At 40.9% G+C, this 21,744-nt stretch overlaps 1 protein-coding gene across 1 annotated transcript in view; it reads right to left on the bottom strand.

The window, feature by feature from the left end:
• Positions 1-21,744, bottom strand: part of PPARG (peroxisome proliferator activated receptor gamma) — a 56,348-nt gene that overhangs the window by 9,768 nt on the left and 24,836 nt on the right. The window contains exons 2-5 of the mRNA XM_054280929.1: positions 12,806-13,033; positions 10,319-10,488; positions 8,180-8,318; positions 3,252-3,451 (exon numbers count right to left, since the gene is read on the bottom strand). Of these exons, the coding sequence (XP_054136904.1) occupies positions 3,252-3,451; positions 8,180-8,318; positions 10,319-10,488; positions 12,806-13,025 (729 nt within the window). The 5' untranslated portion in view covers positions 13,026-13,033. The remainder of the gene's footprint in view (positions 1-3,251; positions 3,452-8,179; positions 8,319-10,318; positions 10,489-12,805; positions 13,034-21,744) is intronic.

Below are 21,744 nucleotides of genomic sequence, written 5' to 3'. Positions count from 1 at the left end.
TGTCCTGAGGAACTTAAAAGGTACCCCAAATAGGTAAATTGTCCTGAGGAACCCATCAAGTGTTCCCCATATAGGTAAATTGATCTGAGGAACATAAAAGGTTTCCCAAATAGTTAAATTGTTCTGAGGAACCTGTCAAGGGTTCCCCAAATTGTCCTGAGGAACCTAAAAGGTTCCCCAAATAGGTAAATTGTCCCGAGGAACCCATCAAGGGTTTCCAAATAGTTAAATTGTCCTGAGGAACCTGTCAAGGGCTCTCCAAATAGTTGAATTGTCCTGAGAAACTGAAAGGGTTCCTCAAATGTTTAAATTGTTCTGAGAAACCTAAAGGGTTCCCCAAATAGGTAAATTGTCCTGAAAAACCTATCAAGGGCCCCCAAATTGTCCTGAAAAACCTATCAAGGGTTGCCCAAATAGTTAAATTGTCCTGAGGAACCCATCAAGGGCTCCCCAAAGAGTTAAATTGCCCTAAACCTATGAAAACAAATATCCTCACAATGTTAAAATGATTTACAAAAAGGCCAAGAAAAGGGGGGAAGGAATGCTATTTTAAAGTACCCAGAGTTTTGCCTTTCCCTTTGTTTGTTTGCTTTTTGCTTTATAGAATTTTCTGTCATTCCAGAACTGAAAGTTTGGAATGTTGAACAAAAGGTTAAAATGATACTACTATTACCTGAATTATAAAAGCTTCTATAAAAGAGAATCTAATGAGTGGAAAGGAGCCTTCTTTTTTTTTTGTAGAAAGACAGAGAAAATTCTCATTTTGATTCCTTTATTTACTTTCATGTTCCTTTCATGTTCTATCCTAGGAAACACTGCAAGTAATATCAACTTTATGGTATTGATTAACTGATAAATGAGATCTTTTGCTGTTAACTCCTGTAAAAATAACAACATTAGGATATGTTTAAACCCACTCAACTTGTCTATGGGAAAGCAAAAACAAATACCATGCTACAAACCACAATTCAGAACACAAAAATGAGGCTGACTGTGAAATAAACTCAACTGGAACAAATCAATTTTGAAAGCAGCTTAGCAAAAGTAGTGCCAGAATACTTGCATTAGGATCTGGAAACAATCTCTTCTAGAATATGCAAAAGAAGTTCCTGGGTTTAAAGAAGTGGTTATGTGAGGATTTCTCAAATTCATTTGAAGAATCTTTCCCTCAAGAAGACTAATGACTAATAGTTCATTGGTGCACTGAACAAATCTCCCTGATAGGAATAGATTTGTTAACATACTTGATTAATTAATTAAAATACAAGGGATCAAACTCCAACAATCAGACTAAAGAAATAATTTTTTAAATGGAAGGTCATTTATGATTGCAGACTGTAATAGGGATGCTGATTCTCATGGTTTTATGTTTACAGCTCCAGACCACGACATTCCAGGAGGGATTAAATGATTTTCCCACTTGCACTGAGGATTTCAGTGTGAAACTGAAACAACAAACACAGTGCACTGAGAAAAGCCAGGAGAGCAGGAATTGTTCAGGTAATGGCATTTTGGCAGCAGCAAAGCCATTAAATACATATCTGCACATATGGAATAGTGGAGTAACAGGACTGCAGCAGATGCTTTCAAAATGCATATTTTGGTTCTAGTGGGCAATTTCTTCCTGTTCTTTCTAGTGGGAGCACCAAGTACAAGAGAAAGTCATTATTAGTCCATGCCCATGTGCTTCAGAAAGCTGATATTAATATTACACCACTGGCCTATCCATGATAGATGAAAATCAAGAAAGAGTTCAAAATAGCCAAAGATTTTTTAATATAAGGATTTAGATGAACTTGAAAGTAGAATCTGATGTCAAATGAGCTCTGGATACCCCAGGAGATGATGAATAACTAATTCTAGTTTTGATACACTCACTTGCATATCCAAACATTTCAAATTAATTCAGATCATACAGCAACTAAAAAATAACGTGAATTTAAACTATGCCCATAGTAAACAGTTTGGTGCTCCAGAGCACCAAATCCATTGATAAAAACATGAAAGTTGTAACCATTAAATCCTGAGTGTCACTCTTGCGGTGGTATCTTCAAGAAAGACCTGAAAGTTGGCAGCACTGAAAAGCTGGATTCTGTCTACTGCCTTATTGCTGTTTCTAATGTGCCAAAGTTTAAAAACTCCCCAGAAAAAAAGGAGAATTAATTGATGCAATTATACATTTACTGGGTGAGAATTGCAGTGGTGGAACTTTCAGGCACGAGCAGCTTGCACATCAGTTTCTGCAGAATAAATAAACTTAACTAATTCAAACTTTATGCTGAAAAGTTACATTGTTAGTGCCCATCACATCTTTTATGTGAGGGGTCAACCAATTTCTGGACAACATTAAAACTGTTATTTTAATTGCCTTTAAGGAAAGGAAGCCTTTTTGGAGCCTGAAGTATCTCTGAGTTCTGTGATGTCTTTGAAATTATTAAGGAAAATAAAATACACTCTCTGTTGTAATCCTGACAATAAAATTTCTGCCAATGATTCTAGAAAATACATCAAGCTAAGAGTTATGAGTTGTGGAAAACTATTTTGTTCTTTAGGTATTAAAATACTGTTACCAATATGATCAGATATTATTTATGCTCCTCTCACTGATACAGAAGATTATTATGGATGCCAAATGAAATTTCTAAGGCAACCCACAAATCCACTTATCACTATTCCTTGCTTTTCCAAGATTTTCCTGTCCATTCTCCTAAAATTCCAAGTGCACCAACACAGGGCACTGATGTGACCTGAGCTAACCCAGAGAAAAGCAGGAATTCATCAGAGTTTCATAAGAACAAGCATCACATAAGAATGTGCTGGGGCTGGAATCATTTGCCACTTAGGAAAAGGGATATTCCTCAGGGAGCAGCAATTCCTGACAGCTGGAGAGCCACCTTAAACAGATAGTGTGGGAGATAACCTCTGGGCAAGGAGAGGGAAAACGGGAAGACAGGATCAGGGAATACAAAAAGGTTAAGGTGACCTTCAAATTCTTGTCCTGGTTTCAAGTATTTTATTAGGTGAACTTGGAGTTTTTTCAAATAATGTTTACTTATCCTATCTAAAAACATTTCCTGTGTTTCAGAGACAGCTTGAAATGTGTAACTGCCAACAGCAAAGTGGGGTTTTTTGGTGGTGCTTTTTTTTAGTTTCGGTGTTTTGCATTTTGGCTTTTTTTAAGAGCTGCGCTGTCATCTCGGCGAATCATTTACTGGGGAAAAAGGAAGAAACAGAAAGAAGAGGGAACTGACTGATTTGTCTGTCGTCTTTCCTGTCAGGATGGCCCTCGCCTTGGCTTTGGTCAGAGGGAAGGACTTGATGTAGGAGTCGTAGAGGTGCTTGGCCAGCGCGCGCAGGTCGGCCGACTCGGGGTTCAGCTGCTCGATGTCGCTGGAGATCTCCGCCAGCAGCTTCTCCTTCTCCGCCTGCGGCATCCGCCCGAACCTGATGGCTGAGAGCACCACAGAGTTACAAAAACCCACACCTGAGGGGCTTTCTTGCCACCTTTGCACCTGCACTGGCACCTCAAGAAGCACTTTTGAGTTTTTGTCGCCTTTCGGTGCTGAAGTTTGTGCTGAACAGCGTTAGGCAAGCAAGGAAAGAGAATTTTCTGCATTTAGGCAAAACAGCTGGAGAGCTTTAAAGAAATGTAAACAAACAAATCATCTCTGTGCCCATTATCATACCTTGCTTAGAAATGCCAACCCCCTGGTTCTACCTCCAATCTACATAAAATGCAAAGAATATTTAAGATATTAAAGTTCTGTTGGCTTGGGGTGGGAACCACCATTGAGCTTTGTATTGTTCTGGGCAAATCACCACATGGATCTGAGGTTCTTCATTTGTTTAGAAACAAAACCCTCACATGCCTTGCAGGAAGGAATTCCTAAACAGTTGAGCAGAACTTAATGTAGCAAGTGCTATAAATTGTTAACATCAAAATGAAGGAATGGGGAAGGAGGCTGTACAGGGAATAAAAACCTGGAAAAGGCTGAGATATTTGTGAGACCTCTATGTATGTGCAGTATTGAAAAACCAGGAATTGGTTCTACCTCATCAGATGAGCTCAAAATTGCTCAGATCTCCTCTGTACCTCCTACTTTTCCATCATGTACTTCCTAGCCAAGATTATTTATCCATGTGGGGCCTGACTGCAGAATGTTCCATATGAGCCATCAAAATCAAGACTGATTTATCACATGATATTTCAGTAAACAGAATTTAGTTTGTTTTATGGAAACAAAACAGAACAAAAGAGCATCCAAACAAGAGACGGAAGGAAGAAATCAAGGTTTGCATTTTGGCCCTAGGGGGAAATAGAAATATTATGAATATTTTTCCAGTGATTAGTGTGTTCCTTGGATAAAGGAAAAGTGCTGCTAAGATCATATAGAGATGATTTTACTGGGGATGTTCATTTTGGAAACAAGCAGCCACTTTTCTACGAGTTTGCTGCAATGTGTTGATGGGCAAACAGAACATTTTTTTCCAAGAATAAATAATTATGCCAGAACACATCCCCCCTCTCCATTTTTCCTATATTATATTTATTGATCAGCTGTCTTATTTCATGGCTGTAGAAACAAAGTTGTTTATTTTTATGACTGAACACTTTCAGCAACCTGGGAGTGAGACCTGCTGGATATTTCAGAATTACTTGGGTGTACTTGATATTAAATTATACTGAACATCACCAGGAAATGTTTCTGTTGTGGGTCTGCTCCTGAGAGCTGAGATTTGCAAAAGCAGATTCATAATCTGAAATCCCACTGGCCATTCCATCAAAAGAAAAGGTGATCAAGACTCAAATGCATTTTAAATACAACATTTCATTAAAAAATATGTTTTAAATATAATAATTTGTTAATAACAAGGAGGATTGTGAATCAATGAATCATATCTTACCATTTCATAGACATAGGATTTATTTTTTCATAGAATAAATTATTCTAAATGTATTTGGAATATATTTTATTGGTGAGATATCAGATGCAGCAGATTCTGTTCAATGTTTGTGAGCATTGCAGGCAAAATCTGGGGCAAAATCACTTTTGTGGGACTAGCCTAGCAGTTTCTTTTTATAAAAATCCTTGTCCCTGTCATTTTCAAGGGGCTGAGACAAAAACCAGGGAGAGCTCAGGCAGTGAGAGGTTGATGGGAGGAATTGGGAAAGGAGGATTTTGGATGGGAGGAGGAGCTGATGATGATGCCACAGCCAAAGGTCAGGCTGGGATAGGAGAGCCTGGGGAGGGATCAGGAGGGCTGGGAAAAACCTGGGAGAGCTGTGGAAATCTGGCTGAGAGGATTCTGTCCCAGCAATCCCAGACTCTGCAGGTCTGGGCAGGAGCCTGCAGCTGGAGCGTGGATTTCTCTCTTTCCTTGGGCAGTTCCTCCTTTTCCTTGAATTCCAGCATTCCCCAAATGTCAGGAGCACAAAGCCAGCAGTGAACACAGTCTGTCCTGAGTGCTGCATTCTGTCCTTTCTGTGAAGAACTACAATACTCATCCTCAGCCCAGATTTGGAGAAGTTAACCTCTTGGAGAAGTTAAATGTAAAAAAGATGGTTGTTTATAGACTCTTCTGCAGGGCACTGTTCTTCTGATTGTCTGGATTATTTCTGGGCATAAAGGAGACCCCCAAAAGCCCATAAATGCAGTTTGTTACATTAGAAAACACAAGGTAAAGTCAGGCTGGGTACCTGTCTGATTTTGGTGGTGGAGATGTGCCCAGATTGAGCAATCCCAATGACAAAGACATTGCCATGTGTTCTTTTTTCCCATTCCAGTACCTGAGCTAACACCAGCAGCACTTTTAACAGAATAGAACAAAATAAATGACATTTCAACACAAAAAGAACCAAGCTGCTGCTCAGTGGCACTTGAGAACCCAGCCTGCGCCACTCAGGGTTAAGGCCAGAGCTGCACTGTGGCTAGAGAAGGAAAGGAAAACAATATTCCAGGCATGAGAACACCACTGTCTTTTTTAACCTTTAGCCAAGTGCTATGGAGCATTTCTACGTGAAAAAATGTGGCTGTAGCTGCTGTCTCCTTGCAGTCCCCCTTTTGTCCTGATCCTTTTGCAATAATACATCCACACAAGACTGGAACCCTGAGGCACAAATAACCCACATTCTGCCTCAAAGCATTCAAAATTCTGATAATTTCCCTACCCAAGTGGCTGAAGTGGAATCTGGAGATGCAACATTAAAATGTGTCTCAGTGTCATTGGTGAAACACCCTGGTTCCACCCCCAGTCTGCATAAAAAGTAAAGAATATTTAAGATATTAAAAGAATATTTAAGATATTAAAAGAATATTTAAGATATTAAAGGTCTGTTAGCTATGGGTAGGAACACATCCATTGTTGAATTTCTTTAAGCTTCTGGGTCCTCAAAAGCGAAATTCAGCTTTTTTTGATAAATTAGTTTATAAATTATGAAGGAACGAGGGTGTTTTGTGCAAGGCAATGGAACCAAAGTAGGCAAAATAAAAAAGGCAAGTGTAGAAAGCAATGTTTGAATAAAAACACTGAGTTCTTGTTGGGAGAACTTCTGGTTGGAGCAAAAGAAAATTATTCTTGGAGCCCTGGGGCAAATGGTTTTGTCCTTTTCCTGCCTCCCCAAATCCTAGAACCTTTTGTTGCCACAGCTTGTGCCTGGGCAGTGGCTAAAGAGGGAAAATGCAGATGAAATGTGAGTTTTAAAGCTGTTCTAGATGTTATAGGGCAGAGAGAATGGTCTGGGCCATCCCTTGCTGATGGAGCTGCCCATGGATCCCATGGACACCACTGGGAGCTGTGCTGCCACGCCAGGGGAGAATTTGGCATGCACCTTGAAAATAATAATAAAAAACCCTCTTAAATTACTATAAAAATTACTGTAAAAATACCCACAGTAGCATTTCAAAATTAGATTTATTTTTAAGTGTTACTGTTGCATCCCAGGAATTTGAAAACCATATTCTCTATTAGCAAAACATTTCCCAGACCAATCTACATTCAGTGCATGTATTAAACTTTGCAAACCACAATCCAGCTTCCCTCTTGGGGACAGCACACTCATTTTTTATATTGAAAATAATGAAAGTTCTAAAAAAACCACAGAGAAATTATTTTCCCAGTCATGTTTGCAATTCTTTACCCTTAGAATTACATAAGTCTCTATGTTATGACATTTAATTCCTGTTTTTACTCAGCTTTGCCAAAGCAAGGCAACAAAGAATCTTCATTATGTCCTTCTGCCCAAACATTCATAAGTATTTCCACATGAATTGCTCTGGTAATTTTAAAGTTTAGATGGATTTTCTCCTAGAGCAAGATTGTGGTATTCTTCCTGCCATTACTTATGGTAAAGGAGGCGACCTCAGATGGGGGTGCCCTAGGAAGGAGGAGGATCAGGGTGAGGATGGAGATTTTTAAAACTGTACAGTTCATGAAAATGAATATTTTAATTTAAATTTGCTGTGTTTCAGTATGAGAAGTGCTAACTCAGTGATGCCAACAGCCCTTGGTAAGTGACCTGTGCAGCAAATTCAAGTTGCTGATATTCACAAGGCTTCAGATTCCCTAATCCATATTTCCTAATCAAGTTTTTGACTTCCAGGAAAGGCATCCTGAGCTCCAGCAGGCAAAAGGGCGAAAAATAGCAATTACACAAGGGATATATTCAGGAGGAGCTACCAATGATGGAGAGTAAAAGCAACTCACGTTACACTATGTATTAAAGCAAGAAAAGTAGATCTCCACCTATCTGATTTTGATGTGAAAGCAATTTTAAATCAGAAAGAGGCTGTTATTCACAAGGCTTCAGATTCTCTAATCCATATTTCCTAATCAAGTCTTTGGCTTCCAGGAAAGGCATCGAGCTCCAGCAGGCAAAAGGATCTGGTCAGAAGATGACACAGTGAAGTGAAAAATAGCAATTACACAAGGAATGTGTTCAGGAGGAGCTATCAATGAGCAGGAATGATGGAGAGTAAAACCAACTCATGTTACACTATGTATTAAAGCAATAAAAGCAAATCTCCACCAATCTGATTTTGATGTGAAAGCAATTTTAAATCATGGAGAGGCTCCCAAATCAGGGCAATCTCTCTCTAAACTGAAGGTGTGGGCATTCCAGCAGCACTTTCAGGAGCTGTGCTGATGTCCCAGGCTCTTTTCCAGAGTCCCCATCACTCACCATTGTGTGACATCCCCACAGCCAGGCACTTCTGGAACCTGCAGTACTGACATTTGTTCCTGCTCTTCTTGTGGATGCGGCAGTTCAGGTCACACCTGTCGTAAATCAGCTTCAACCGGATGGTTCTGCGGAAAAATCCCTGCAGGGACAGGGAACAGGGACAGGATGGAACAGGGAACAGGGAAAAACCCTGCAGGGACAGGGAACAGGAACAGGATGGAACAGGGAACAAGGAAAAAGTACTGCAGGGGCAGGAAACAGGGACAGGATGGAACAGGGAACAAGGAAAAAGTACTGCAGGGGCAGGAAACAGGGACAGGATGGAACAGGGAACAGGGGAAAAACCCTGCAGGGACAGGGAACCAGGAAAAGGATGGAACAGGGAACAGGGAAAAGGATGGGACAGGGAACAGGGAACAGGGAAAAAACCCTGCAGGGACAGGGAAATGGGAAAGGATGGAACAGGGAACAGGGAAAGGATGGAACAGGGAAAAAGTACTGCAGGGACAGGAAACATGGAAAGGATGGAACAGGGAAAAAACCCTGCAGGAACAGGGAACAGGGAAAGGATGGGATGAGGAAACAGGGAAAAAAACCATGCAGAGACAGGGAACAGGGAAAGGATGGAACAGGGAACAGGGAAAAACCCTGCAGGGACAGGAAACAGGGAAAGGATAGGATGGGAACAGGGAAAAGGATGGGACCAGGAAACAGGGAAAAAGATGGAACCAGGAAAACAGGGAAAAGGGTGGAACCAGGGAGCCTCCAGTGCATCCTGGCCCTGCTCCACCTACCCAGGACACCTGAGAGATGGATTTCCAAAAGAAGCACAGCTCCTGTCACCATCCTCTCTGCTCCTATTGATCCTCTTTTGTGTTTCCAACCACATTCAACAGAGGGATAAAATTCCCAAAAAGCTGGAGAAGCTTTAGGGAATCAGCAGGGTTTAAAGGACATTAGGGATGGCATTTAAGGGCACAACTCCAAAGGAAGCAAAGCTCTGTTTGTCCCACTGCTTGTGGGAAAATTGTCACAAACCAAAAGGGACATTTTCAAAATATAAAGTTCACTACCAGTGTAGAAAATTCATTAAAAACAACAACAAAACAAAAATTCTGCCAACAGCAGTTCAATTTCTGGTAAATTAAAATGGTTCTTATTTCTCTTTCTACAGTTTAACGATATTTTTTTTGGATCAGCCATAATTAATTAATAAAGTTTATCCAGAGTTATCTCCCTTTTTTCCCTAGTAAAAATTACTTTCTCCTCACAGGGAATAATAACAGTACAAAGATGATGCCAACTTTTATTTATATAATTAACTGTATTTAAGTAATGTACTTTGTATTTATTGCTTTATGTGTGTTCCTAATTCACCACTAAGAATTTTATTTAAGGTCTGGATTTGTTCTTTCCTTTTAGTTATTTTCCTCAAGATACTGCAAATGGAATTTTCACATTAAACTCTAATGTTTTTCTTTGAATTCAATGAAATATTAATAATTTAATTCTCTGACTTTTCTTCCCTCATTCCTGAGGACTGCAATTTTTACACCATTCATTTGTCCTTTATATGTAATAAACACAAAGTATCACTGGCATAAAAAAATCAGTGGGGTTTTAAAGCAGCAAGCACATTCCTCAATGCCATCAGACTTCTCTGTAGTCATGCAAAATGTGTAAAATGGGTAAAAAATCTCGAATTAATCAGAATAACAGAGCCTGAATTTTAGTTGTTTAGAGCTTTGGAGTTGGGCATGAGTTTGGTGCGTTCTAAGAATTCAGATTTTCTGCACATGGCACCCAAGGAAGGGAATGAAATATACTTGCATGATTGAAAGAAGAGGGGAAAACGCACGAAAAATTTGAATAGAACAATACAATCAACAAGAAAAAAACCCAAGCTTTTTTAAAAAAAGCAAGGTTTTAAAAAACAAGGTTTTGAAAAAGCAAGGTTTTAAAAAAAGTAAGGTTTAAAAATCTCCTGCTTATTAACCTGTAAGTCATACGCAGGAAAATTGACGCAAATACCTAAAACTTTTTTTTTTTTTTTAAAAAGCACCAAGGTGTGATTTTCCCAAGTGATTACTGAGATGAACACAGTATCAGATGTCAGTCCAAGAGGTTTTTGGGGCTCACCTTGCAGCCCTCGCAGGCGTGCACGCCGTAGTGGAAGCCGGAGGCTTTGTCGCCGCACACGCGGCACTCGATGGCCATCAGCGAGTTGGACGCCTCCTCATGAGCTTTGTTGTACAGCTGCACCTTCTCTGGGAAATAGGGCGGGGATGGAGGCTCCAGCTTGATGGCACCTGTGCACAGGGGAGAGGTGAGGGGTAAATTCCAGCTGAATTCATGGAGCAAGTGATGCCTTGGGAAGGCTGAGCTAGAGCAGAGGCTGGGCAGAGCTAAAGAATAAGGCAGGGATTTATTCAAAGGATCTCCTCCGTGGATCCGCCTTGGGCAGCACAACAGCCCAGCCAGGGCTGCACCCAAGATGAACCAAAATGGTCCCAAAATGGTCTCAAAATGCACGACCAGTCATGGGGTCTATCACTGTGATCAGTTCTGCTCCATTTGCACCTTGCAGTTCATTGTCCCATTCCAGCTTTAGCCCAGCGCAGTCCCATCCTTGTTTTTCTCTCTCCAGCCCATGGTGTTTGTGCTCCTGGGCTGAGATTGGATCATTTGTCCTTGGTGCCCAGCTGGAGCAGGAATTGTTTTGTCTCCCTGCTCTGTGCACAGAGCTCTCCATGCCCTCATATGAACCCAGACCCACACACTAAAGCAGCACAGAATATGAAAAATACAAAAGCCAAAACCTGAGGCACCAGAAGTAGTGAGGAATAAGCCCAAAACATCCCAGGGATGCTGGGCTGGGAGCTGGAGCTGCATTGCAGTGGCTGCAAAAGCTGGAAGGGGCAGGTTCTGCTGGACAAAGGATGCTACAGATCCAGCTTTCAGCTCTAGAGTGTGCAAGGGTTTCAAGATGGATAATAAAAATTAATGTATGGAGAACTCTGGCTTTACTCGGTCTCCACCTGGTTTATTCCTTCAAGGTGTTGAAAACTCCTACAGGGAGATGGGCTGGAGTGTCTAATCTAGTTTAAAACATATTCAATTGTCTAATAGAGCTGTATATTTAACAATATATTTTTCAATAATAATTTATTATTGTATATAATAATATTATAAAATATTATATAATATTATATAATATATAGTATACAGTATATAGTATATAGTATAGAGTATAGAGTATAGGGTATATAGTATATATACTATAGACCATATACTATATTATTATATTATTCAATAAATATCCAATAATATATCATTCATATATATATATATATAATAATTTCAGACATTTCCAGAAATTTAGCTCTTTCCTGGGGAAAACTCTTCAACTTCAGGTGCAGTTTAGAGATGAATTTTCTCTTCTGAAAGTTTCTAATTAAGAGAGCAAATTCTAATATTGAATGGTCTCAAACAAGTAAATATGATGTCGTTAAATCAATCATCAGTGGTCATAGAAGAGAGCTGTGACATCGGAAAGTTACATTACATCAGGGTGATGTAATAGAGTATTAAAGAAGAATTAGAAGAGTATTAAGAAAGTGGAGTATTAAAGAAGAGCATTAAGAAGAATTATTTGCCTTTAAAGAAGGTGAATATTTTTATTTTTCCAGATTGGCTATACTTAACAAACTAGAAAGATTTATTCCTATATAAACTGGGAAGAAATTATCTAAGCAAAGATGAGGGGGATTTGTGTCATCTAACCTCTGCTGCGCTCTTTAAAAGTACTTGGCATTGAAGTGTTATGAATAATTCTAATTAAACAAGAGAAAAATAAATGACTGGTGGAAAAATGTTCATTCATTTATTACAGCCGTAGTGCAGAGACACACAGCTCCTGCTTCACTGTACCACCCAGATTAAACACCACAATTCCCCCAGCAAGAATTCCCTGAAAGAGTTCTTGTACAGACCACTACAAATAAAAGTGAGGTCAGATCTAAGCACAAGTGGATCCTTAAAAAAACCTTACATTCCTACTCAGAGCAGGAATGCAGTGACAATTTATTTAGGAATAGGTCACTTCCTTTCTTAAAAGGAGGATTGAGTGTAATTTTTCAGTGTAAATTGTGGAAGAGCAGCATGTTTCACAGCAGGTAAACCATCCAGGAGCTGTGATGGAGCTGGAACAATGCTGTGCCTCAGATGTAGCCAATATTTCTACTCCATCCCTTTCTGAGGCTGTTTGGAATTGAAAAGCTGCATATATTAATAATTCAGGGAGTTTATTCTGCACTGGGTGCACTGAGTTCAAAGGAAAAGCTGCACATGAGGTGCAGGAGCAGGAGACAACATCGGGGTTCGTGTGTCTACTAAAATGTGTCTACAATAATTTTGGATATTTATGGTACCTCTCCCAAACTCCAGCTGCTGCTCTGGCAGGGTGAAGGTCTGCTATGAGCATTTTCCCTTTTCTCTCTGCCCTCAAGAACATCTCTGCTGACACAGGAGATCTGAATTCCAAATCCCTTTGCTGCTAGCACACGTTCCAGGGAATGAAGGCAACACGGACACGAGGGAAACGCTTCAGAAAAAGGCAGAGCTTACTTTGGCAATCCTGGAGCTTGATATCATATTTGTAATCCAGGCCTGACTGGTCAGCTCTGGCAAGGGGGAGATCTTCATAGTGAGGAGAGGAAATGCTGGAGAAGTCGACGGTGGTGAAGGGCTTGATGTCAAAGGAATGTGTGTGATCATCCATGGCTGACAGATCCACGGGGCTGATTCCAAAATTCAGGGGCCAAAACGGCATTTCTGTGTCAACCATTGTAATCCCTGCAAACACCAACAAGAAAATTACATTTTAGGATGTTTATCTACAATCTGTTCAGCCCCAAGCTGAGCTCCAAGTGTCCCACGTTCACAGGCTCAACATTAAAACTTTAACTGCATCTCTCCATAGCATGCGTATCAACAAAATTAGAAGTCTTCCACAAATAATTCTCATTTTTGCAAATTCTAAGAACCATTCTTCCCAAGTGCCTGAAAATCTCAAGGGTTTTTATATTAAGAAAAAGCCCCAAAGTAGCTGGTATTAAATAGTGGTGGTTTTTCCTGCAAAAAACCAGAAATATTTGAAAACTGTGCTCCTTTGAGTTTGCCAAAAGTTTAATCCCAAAAGGATCAAGGAAATGTAAATTACAACTTTTCAAATTCCATATATATTCATGCAAACCTTAAAAGCAGAAAACAAATAACAAACTTCTATCTGCAAAAATCTTCTGCAAGTTGAGTGAATTTAGTTTGAGATATGAAATGTTTCTCCACGTCCTCTTTTGACAAATAGCTGAACCAAAATCCTTGATTTAGATATATTTCAACTCTGAAAAAGTGTGTAAATTACAGCAAGTGAACCAAAATCCTTGATTTAGACAGATTTCAACTATGAAAAAGTTTCTAAGTTACAACAAGTGAACCAAAATCTTAGATTTAGATATATTTCAACCATGAAAAAGTTTGTAAGTTACAGCAAATAAACCAAAATCCTTGATTTAGACAGATTTCAACAATGAAAAAGTCTGGAAGTTACAGCAAGTGCAAAGGCTATTTTATAACCAGTGTCTGTGTTTAATTTCCCACTATTTATAAAAAGAACATTCTACCCTAAAAATAGCAGAGATGTTTCAGAACTAAAATAGCTTGGTCACTTTGGCTATTTAATTTGGACTTTAGACCCAATCAAGTGAGTGGCCTTTAACCTCCAGATAACAGAAACTTTGATTTGATCTGCTTTGAATCAAAACCACTCAGTCACACAGCCAAAAGTGCTGTTGCAAAATAAAGACATTGGAACAGGGGTGCTCCAGAGTTTGGAGCTCACCTGTTCTTGACAGGTAATGAAGCTGTGCCTGCCCTCCCATCAGCTCTGCTGAATGCCAGTGCCCAGAAATGGTGGCACTTTGCCTTCCCTCAGGAATGCCCCCAGCATCCCTCCCACTTTTGGGACTCCCAGAACAACCCTGAAGTTGTTCTGCCTTGACCTTGATCTTCTAAATTCTTAAATTTGAGCAGAGAGATTCTCACTGCAGTGGGAACAAACAGGGGCTGTTGCACCCCAGCCACCCCCAGTCCCACTGGATGGGATATCAGGGATGTTATCCTTAATGAAAGGAGGGAAGCAACAGGGTGTAAAATCGCCATAAATCCCTGGGCAAAATCCATGGCAGCTTGTCAGGGTACCTTGGTGTTGGGGGTTATCTCCCAAATGGTCAAGTTTCAAGTGCAGGGCTCAAACCATGAGCTCTGCCCAGGGAATGGTGACATTCCCAAGGCTGCCAGAGCTCCAGGAGCCCCCAGGGATGCCCAGGGTGGGATTGTTGGGGTGACCAGGAGCTGCACTGGATGATCCTTGGGGGTCCCTTCAGCTCAGGAGATTCTCTGATTTGATGACATTTTCTGTGAGCACAAAGTGAAATCCCTGGCCATGAGCACTGAGAAATGTTTTCCCAAACCAGATTTCCCAATGAAACAATAAACCAGGACAGACTCCTCCTTAGGAACCCATTTCTTGCAATGGCCAGACTCATCTTTAAAAAATACAGAAATCAAGAGACATTTTAAATTGTTTTATAGTCCTTTAGACCAGAGACACCAAGGGTTATTGCTTTGTGCTGGAGCTCTGCCTCAAGGGTGAAGGATGGCTACAGGCACAGCCCAGGAATTCCCAGGTTGCTGTGTGGACAAGGAAAACCAAAACATCCAAAGGCAGGAGGACCCACAGGCACAGCTGCCCCTGCACAGACACCTCCCTGCTCTCCCTGCCCCTCCTGGAGAGGTTCAGCACCTGCTGAAAGGCAAGGACAAGCTGGGGCCACTCACTGAGGAGAGGTGAACTCCATCACCTGCCCCTGATCCCACTGGAAAATGAACAGTTTGACTGCACTCTCCATCACACCTCTGAAAAACATCCTCCCAACCTGGAGACCTCAGCACTTTGTCTTTTCAAGTTGAAAAGCTCGAGTTTCAAACCCCTGTGGGCTGAGCAGCAATTTAGAGCTGAGCTGGGTTTCACGTCACTCAGCCCATGGCTGGGATGTTCTGGAGAAGGCCATGATGTGGAACATGAGTAATTCTGTGACACTCCTGCATCATTACAACCCAGAGAGTGCAGGAACTTCCCTGGGTGCAGATATCTCACAGCTTAGACAAACTCAGATAAGCAGGTGAGTCCAGAGGTCTGGCTTGGCACTCACAAGCTCCAAAATCTAAGAGCTTGTAGTAATTCCTTATCAGAAATCTCATTTCCCAGTCAGCACAGCCAAATCATTTCAGCAAAGTCGACCAAAAAAATGCCAAAGTGGTTTTGTGGTAAAAGTATCTCCAGCCTACAAGTGTGATGGTTTAGATTTTTGTTCTGTTTTAGAAGAAACAAAATAAAATGTAATAATTAGCAAGTAACCTGTTGTTTAAGCATTATTGAATAGAAGGGATTGGGCTTCATGTTTTCCCCCTGCCAGTTGTTTTTATCTCTGTGTCTGTCCAAATCACACACAGAGAACAGAGGAAACACAAATGCCAAGATCACCCTGAAGAGAAAACCAGGGAATTGTGGCTGCACCTATCAGCCACTGCAGGGCACTGAGTAATTCTGCTTTATCCTGCTTCTCTTTCTGCTGCAAGGTAATAAAATCTTTACAAATCTTTAGTGTAAAGCCTGTAAACTCCACCCCTTCCAGAGGTTAACATCCCATGACTCTCAAGATCCCACAGTGATATTGTTCACATGCATTTCTGAATGAGAACTTCCACGTTTGCTCAGGTTTTGGGTATAAACACAAAGCACTTTGTTACAATTTTAAAGATCCAATCTTTACATATGATTTAAGCAAATTATGGGTATCTTGTTCAATTTAACAAAATTTTCTATGACAATAGAAACAATGAATTTTTATTTTCAGATGAATTTATATTAGAGATACTCGAAGGAAATATCTTTCATGCTATTTTTATTCTTGCATTATTGAAAACCAATATGTGAAGACTGTTCCTATGTTTAATCGTTTTTTTACAAGCCCTTCTTTTTGCATGTAGCTTTACTTGATTTTTGCTGTGTACTTTGTTTTTTCCTCCCCAGGAAAGAGGAATGACAACATTTCCCTCTGGAAAAGAGAAAATCAAATAATTGTAGTCTTCCATGGCTTTAAGAGACTGAAAAACCAACAACCAAGATTAAAAATCCAATGGACAATCCTACAAACAGACTAGAGAATGCTTTTATAACTCAAAGCTGCTTTGTGTGACATCCAGGCAATAGATCTGTAAATATTTCTCTGATTCAGAAGATTTTCATGGGCAAAAACCCTTCTCAGCCAGCAAGAGGCCGTGCAGAACAGCAGCAGAGATGTTATTTGGGAAGTCAGATGGACGAGCTTGGGCATTTAATCCTCCAAAAGAGCAGGAGTGAAAGAGATAATGCTGCTGAGATAACATTTAATTCTGAGATATGGAGCTTGCTGAGTGCCTTCACCCTGTTTAATTCCTGTGGAGCTGCTCAGGGTCATGTTCAAGGCACTGATCCCACCTGGCACAGCCAGCCCTGGTCACTCTGCTGCTGATGGGCAGAAATCTCATCTCATCATCACCTCCTCCCCTGATTGATCTGCTCTCCAGCTCCTCAGACAGTTATTCCCTGCTAGGAGAACAGAAAATCTAACAGAGGAGATCGCCATGGAATGAAAAACATCCTGGATCACGAGCTGCTCCTTACCATAAACACTACCTGTGCTCAGGTAACCTGAAGGGCCTGTTGTGCTGCATTCTGGACACGCTCTTTCCAGACAAAACTGCCAAAATATGACCCTACAGGTATTTAATGAAGCAACCAGAACGTCCCAACCGACGGGAGTTACAGAAAATAAGAAGACAAAAAATAAATAGGTAAAGCCTCTCAGCTTTATTAAATCAAGGAAGGTGTAATGGCACAACATGGGCAGGAATAAATATGGACAAATTGATACCTGAACTAAATAATGTTATTTCTATATAAATACTGATTTATGGATCTGAAATACTCATGGGCAGGTAGGTCAGAATTAAAAGGAAAAGCACTTCAAAATCATGGGTTTTTCAAAACAGTGGTTTTTTTTTTTAATGGAGACAAATTTCATGGAATAGATTGGATTTCCTCTCATGTATAAATGTGTTAAAATAAATATGTGAACTAAATAATATGATTTTTATATAAGAAATACTGATTTATAGATCTGAAATACTCACAGGCAGGTAGGTAAGAATTAAAAGGAAAAGCACTTCAAAATCATGGGTTTTTCAAAATCTTGGGTTTTTGTTAATGAAGACAAATTTCCTGGAATAGATTGGATTTCCTCTCATGTATAAATGTGTTAAAATTAATATGTGAACTAAATAATGCTATTTCTATATAAGAAATACTGATTTCTTATATTTCTTATATTTCTTACTATATAAGAAATACTGGTTCTGGAAAGCTCACAGGCAGGTAGGTCAGATTTAAAAGGAAAAACACTTCAAAATCATGGGTTTTTCAAAATCTGTGGGTTTTTCTTAATGAAGACAAATTTTGTGGAATAGATTGGATTTCCTCTCATGTATAAATGTGTCAGAGTTTGTCAAGTAAACTCATATACAAGTCCTACAGAAATTAATGGGATTTTTCCCAATTAATTTAATTAAGGCAGCTCAGACTCTCTGTGAAATAATATCTACAAAAGTTGGTTAAGATCACACAACCATCCTCAGCTTTTAGGAAGAATTTGGAGATGGTGAAGGGGCAGCTTGGTACCCCATAGATCCAATTTATTGATCTATTTGGAAGAATAACAACACATTTTACGTGTGCCTTGTAAAACCACAGTTCCCCTAAGTGATGGCTCCACAGGCACTGAGTTGAAGACTTGCACTGATCTCTCAGAGGAGAAGGGCTCTGGAAAGGGAGCAGACAGTCTTGTGATGCCCCTCTGCATTCCCCTCCCAATAACTGAGCTCTCTCGTTGCCTCTGACACACAAATTCTGTGTGGCAATGCTGGAGCAGCTCAATTCTGCATTTATCATTGCTGCCCTTAGCTCCCAGTGAGGGGATGTGAACTTCAGGTTATTGAGAGAAAATCACCTCTTACTGCATTTGATTTTTCCTGGCCAAACCCCCTCAGATTCTTGCCTCAGTTCTCTGCTTTTCCAGTGAGAGAACTTTACCTTCCCTCCCCACCCTCCATTCCCTGTGCTGCCCATAGAACATCTCTCCTCTCAGCAGGTGTGGGATTACTCCACAGATTTTGAATATTCCTGTTTATTCCAGAGTACAGTGGAGCTCTAAGCTTTAAATCTTTAGGAGGCACCTTCCTCAATAACAAAAATTATATATTTCTCACTAATAGCAACCGCCACTATAATGAACTTTATCTAATAGACAACATTTGTATCGAGCAGAGATAATTTTGTTTCGGATTTACCAAACTCTGTGAATTTTTTTGTGTCACAAACGATGCCTCAAAGCTGTTGCCCATTGCTGTTTCTCACATTCCCGATTTCCCCCATTTCCCGGCACAGGACCCGAACCTCTCCGTGTCCTGTTGCTGCAGAGTCAGCAGAGGGAGCACAACGTAACTAAAAAAAAACCCTCTTTCCAAGAACTCCGCTGGCACAGCCAGAGATGCTCCTGAACAAACAAACAAGCACAAAAAGGGAGGAGAAAGAGCCTCGGTGGCTGATGCCCCCAGTTCTGAGTCTGACAAAATCAGTGCTCTGCCAACTGCAGCAGGAAAAGCAAAGGAACAACAACAAAACCTATAAAGCCTTGCTTTAAAAAACTCACCATGGAATTTTTTATTATTTAAAAGGAGAAATAGAAAGATTTTTTAAATTTGTTTTTTTGTTTTTATCCACACACACACAACATTGTTAGAATGAAACAAAAAATGTGTCAATGATGTGATGATGAACAAACACACTGAACAGCAATATTGGTAGGATTAAAATAGTTATCCAAACTACTAATTTCCCAAAGAAATCACACATTGGAAACCACTATGGATGTGGGAAAAGGGTCCAGGCTACTGAGAGGATAAGTGATGTTAAATTTTTGATTGGAAATTCAAAGGGTTTTTGAAGCCACAGTGTTGCCCCCTGCACCCAGCCCAGAGCCAGGCACACTCCTGGGGCAGCACTGCCTCACCAGACCTGAGAACTTCCTTTTCAAGCATGAATTTATCAAAAACACTCACAGGAATGAAAACTGACCTCACTATGGGACAGAAGAAGGAAATTTTTATGGGTTTGTTTCAAATAAAGAACGGCAAATGAAAGTTCCCCACACCTTAATTTAGCTGTGAAAACAAAGAAAATTTCCAGGGTCTCTAGCAAATGTTGGGTGTCAAAACAGGTCCATGATAAAAAGTAATTTAATGAAAAAAAAAGAGTTCACAAATGACCAATAATGGCATTTTTTTGACATAGATGATGTTAAAAGCACTGCTGACTCCAAGCACAAGAGATGACATTTTCCTTTCCTCAGGTCCAGCTCTAAATCCATCTAAAAATGGCCCCAAAAATTAACACATCCACCTGAAAAGCCCCAAAAGAAGCCACCCAGAGAATACACTTTGGAAAGGAGGGAATAAACACTCTGTGTTTGTAATCAATGAAACCAGAGGAGGGTTCTGGAGCTCTGTCAGCCCAGGGCACACCTCAAGGGTTAATCACTGAGTAGGAGGGGCAGGGGCTGAGGAAAGAAAGCTCCTCTCCCACCCTCTGTCCAACCTGCAGAACCAGCACAGGGCCCAGACTCTGAGAGCAAAAGGAAAAGCAGCAGCCTGGGGCTGACAGGAATGTTCAAGGTGTGCCAGCAAACCCAGAAACACCTGAAACACTGCTGGGGATGCTCATTGCTGCCCATCTACCCTCTGAGCAGAGATGGGAGACTCAGAGAACAAACACTGCTGGGGATGCTCAGTTCTGTCCCATCTACCCTCTGACCAATGCTGGATGGTCCAGAAAACAAAAATACTGCTGGGGATGCTCATTGCTGCCCCATCTCCCAGTCTGACCAGTGCTGGGTGCCTCAGAAATCAAACAAACACTGCTGGGGATGCTCAATTCTGTTCCATCTCCATCTGATCAGTGCTGGATGGTCCAGAAAACAAAAAACACTGCTGGGGATGCTCAGTTCTGCCCCATCTCCCAGTGTGATCAGTGTTGCATGGTCCAGAAAATAAACAAAGAAACACTGCTGGGGATGCTCATTGCTGCTCCATCTTCCAGTCTGACCAGTGCTGGATGGTCCAGAAGTCAAACATTGCTGGGGATGCTCAATTCTGCCCCAATCTCTCAGTCTGACAGTGCTGGGAGGCTCAGAGAACAAACAAACAAATCAAACATTGCTGGGGATGCTCAAATCTGCCCCATCTCCCCTCTGACCACTGCTAGATGGTCCAAAAAACAAAAACACTCCTGGAGATGCTCATTGCTGCCCCATCTCTCAGTCTGACCAGTGCTAGGTGCCTCAGAAAACAAAAATACTGCTGGGGATGCTCAATTCTGCCCCATCTCCCAGTCTGACTAGGGCTGGATGGTCCAGAAATCAAACACTGCTGGGGATTCTAATTTCTGCCCCATCTCCCTTCTGACCAGTGCTGGGTGCCTCAGAAAACAAAAACACTGCTGGGGATGCTCATTGCTGCCCATCTTTCCTCTGACCAGTGCTGGGAGGCTCAGAAAACAAATCAAACATTGCTGGGCATGCTCATTGCTGACCCATCTCCCCTCTGACCGCTGCTAGATGGTCCAAAAAATAAAAACCACTGCTGGGGATACTCATTGCTGCTCCATCTTCCAGTCTGATCAGTGTTGGATGGTCCAGAAAATAAACAAACACTGCTGGGGATGCTCAATTCTGCCCCAGTGTCTCAGTCTGACAGTGCTGGGAGGCTCAGAGAACAAACAAACAAATCAAACACTCCTGGGGATGCTCAATTCTGCCCCATCTCCCATCTGACCACTGCTAGATGGTCCAAAAAACAAAAACACTCCTGGGGATGCTCAATTCTACCCCATCTCCCATCTGACCAGTGCTGGGTGCCTCAGAAATCCCAGTGGTGCAAGGGCTGCAGAGTCCTTGTGTTTAAAACCACATCCTTCAAAAAGGCAAATAAAAGGTAAAAGGGGAGGTAATCCATTCATCCTCTCAGCAAGGCTGCACAGTAAAACACCAGGAGAAACTGTATAAATCCAAACACTTGGAAAGGCCAAAAGAAAGCAACTCATAAATCAGTGGGAAATGTATTTTATTCCTATAGCTGAATTATAACTACAAGCTGTGCTCACTAAAAGCACAGTCCATAAAATTTACCACAATGTTTAAGAGGCAGTTGTTAATAGAAACAAGGAAGAAAAGCCCATTCAGGGAATAATAGAGCTGTTTAGTGTTAAATAAATTTTCTATTCCATGGAATTCACACAAAATGGCCTGGGTTACTTGGAATAGCAGCATTTTATACCCTTGCAGCAACATAAA

Source organism: Melozone crissalis, unplaced genomic scaffold, assembly GCF_028551555.1.
Source record: "Melozone crissalis strain CALT ecotype California unplaced genomic scaffold, PUWL_Pcris_2 ptg000029l_1, whole genome shotgun sequence".
Taxonomy (NCBI): Eukaryota; Metazoa; Chordata; class Aves; order Passeriformes; family Passerellidae; genus Melozone; species Melozone crissalis.
This window is presented reverse-complemented; position numbering and strand designations above follow the sequence as displayed.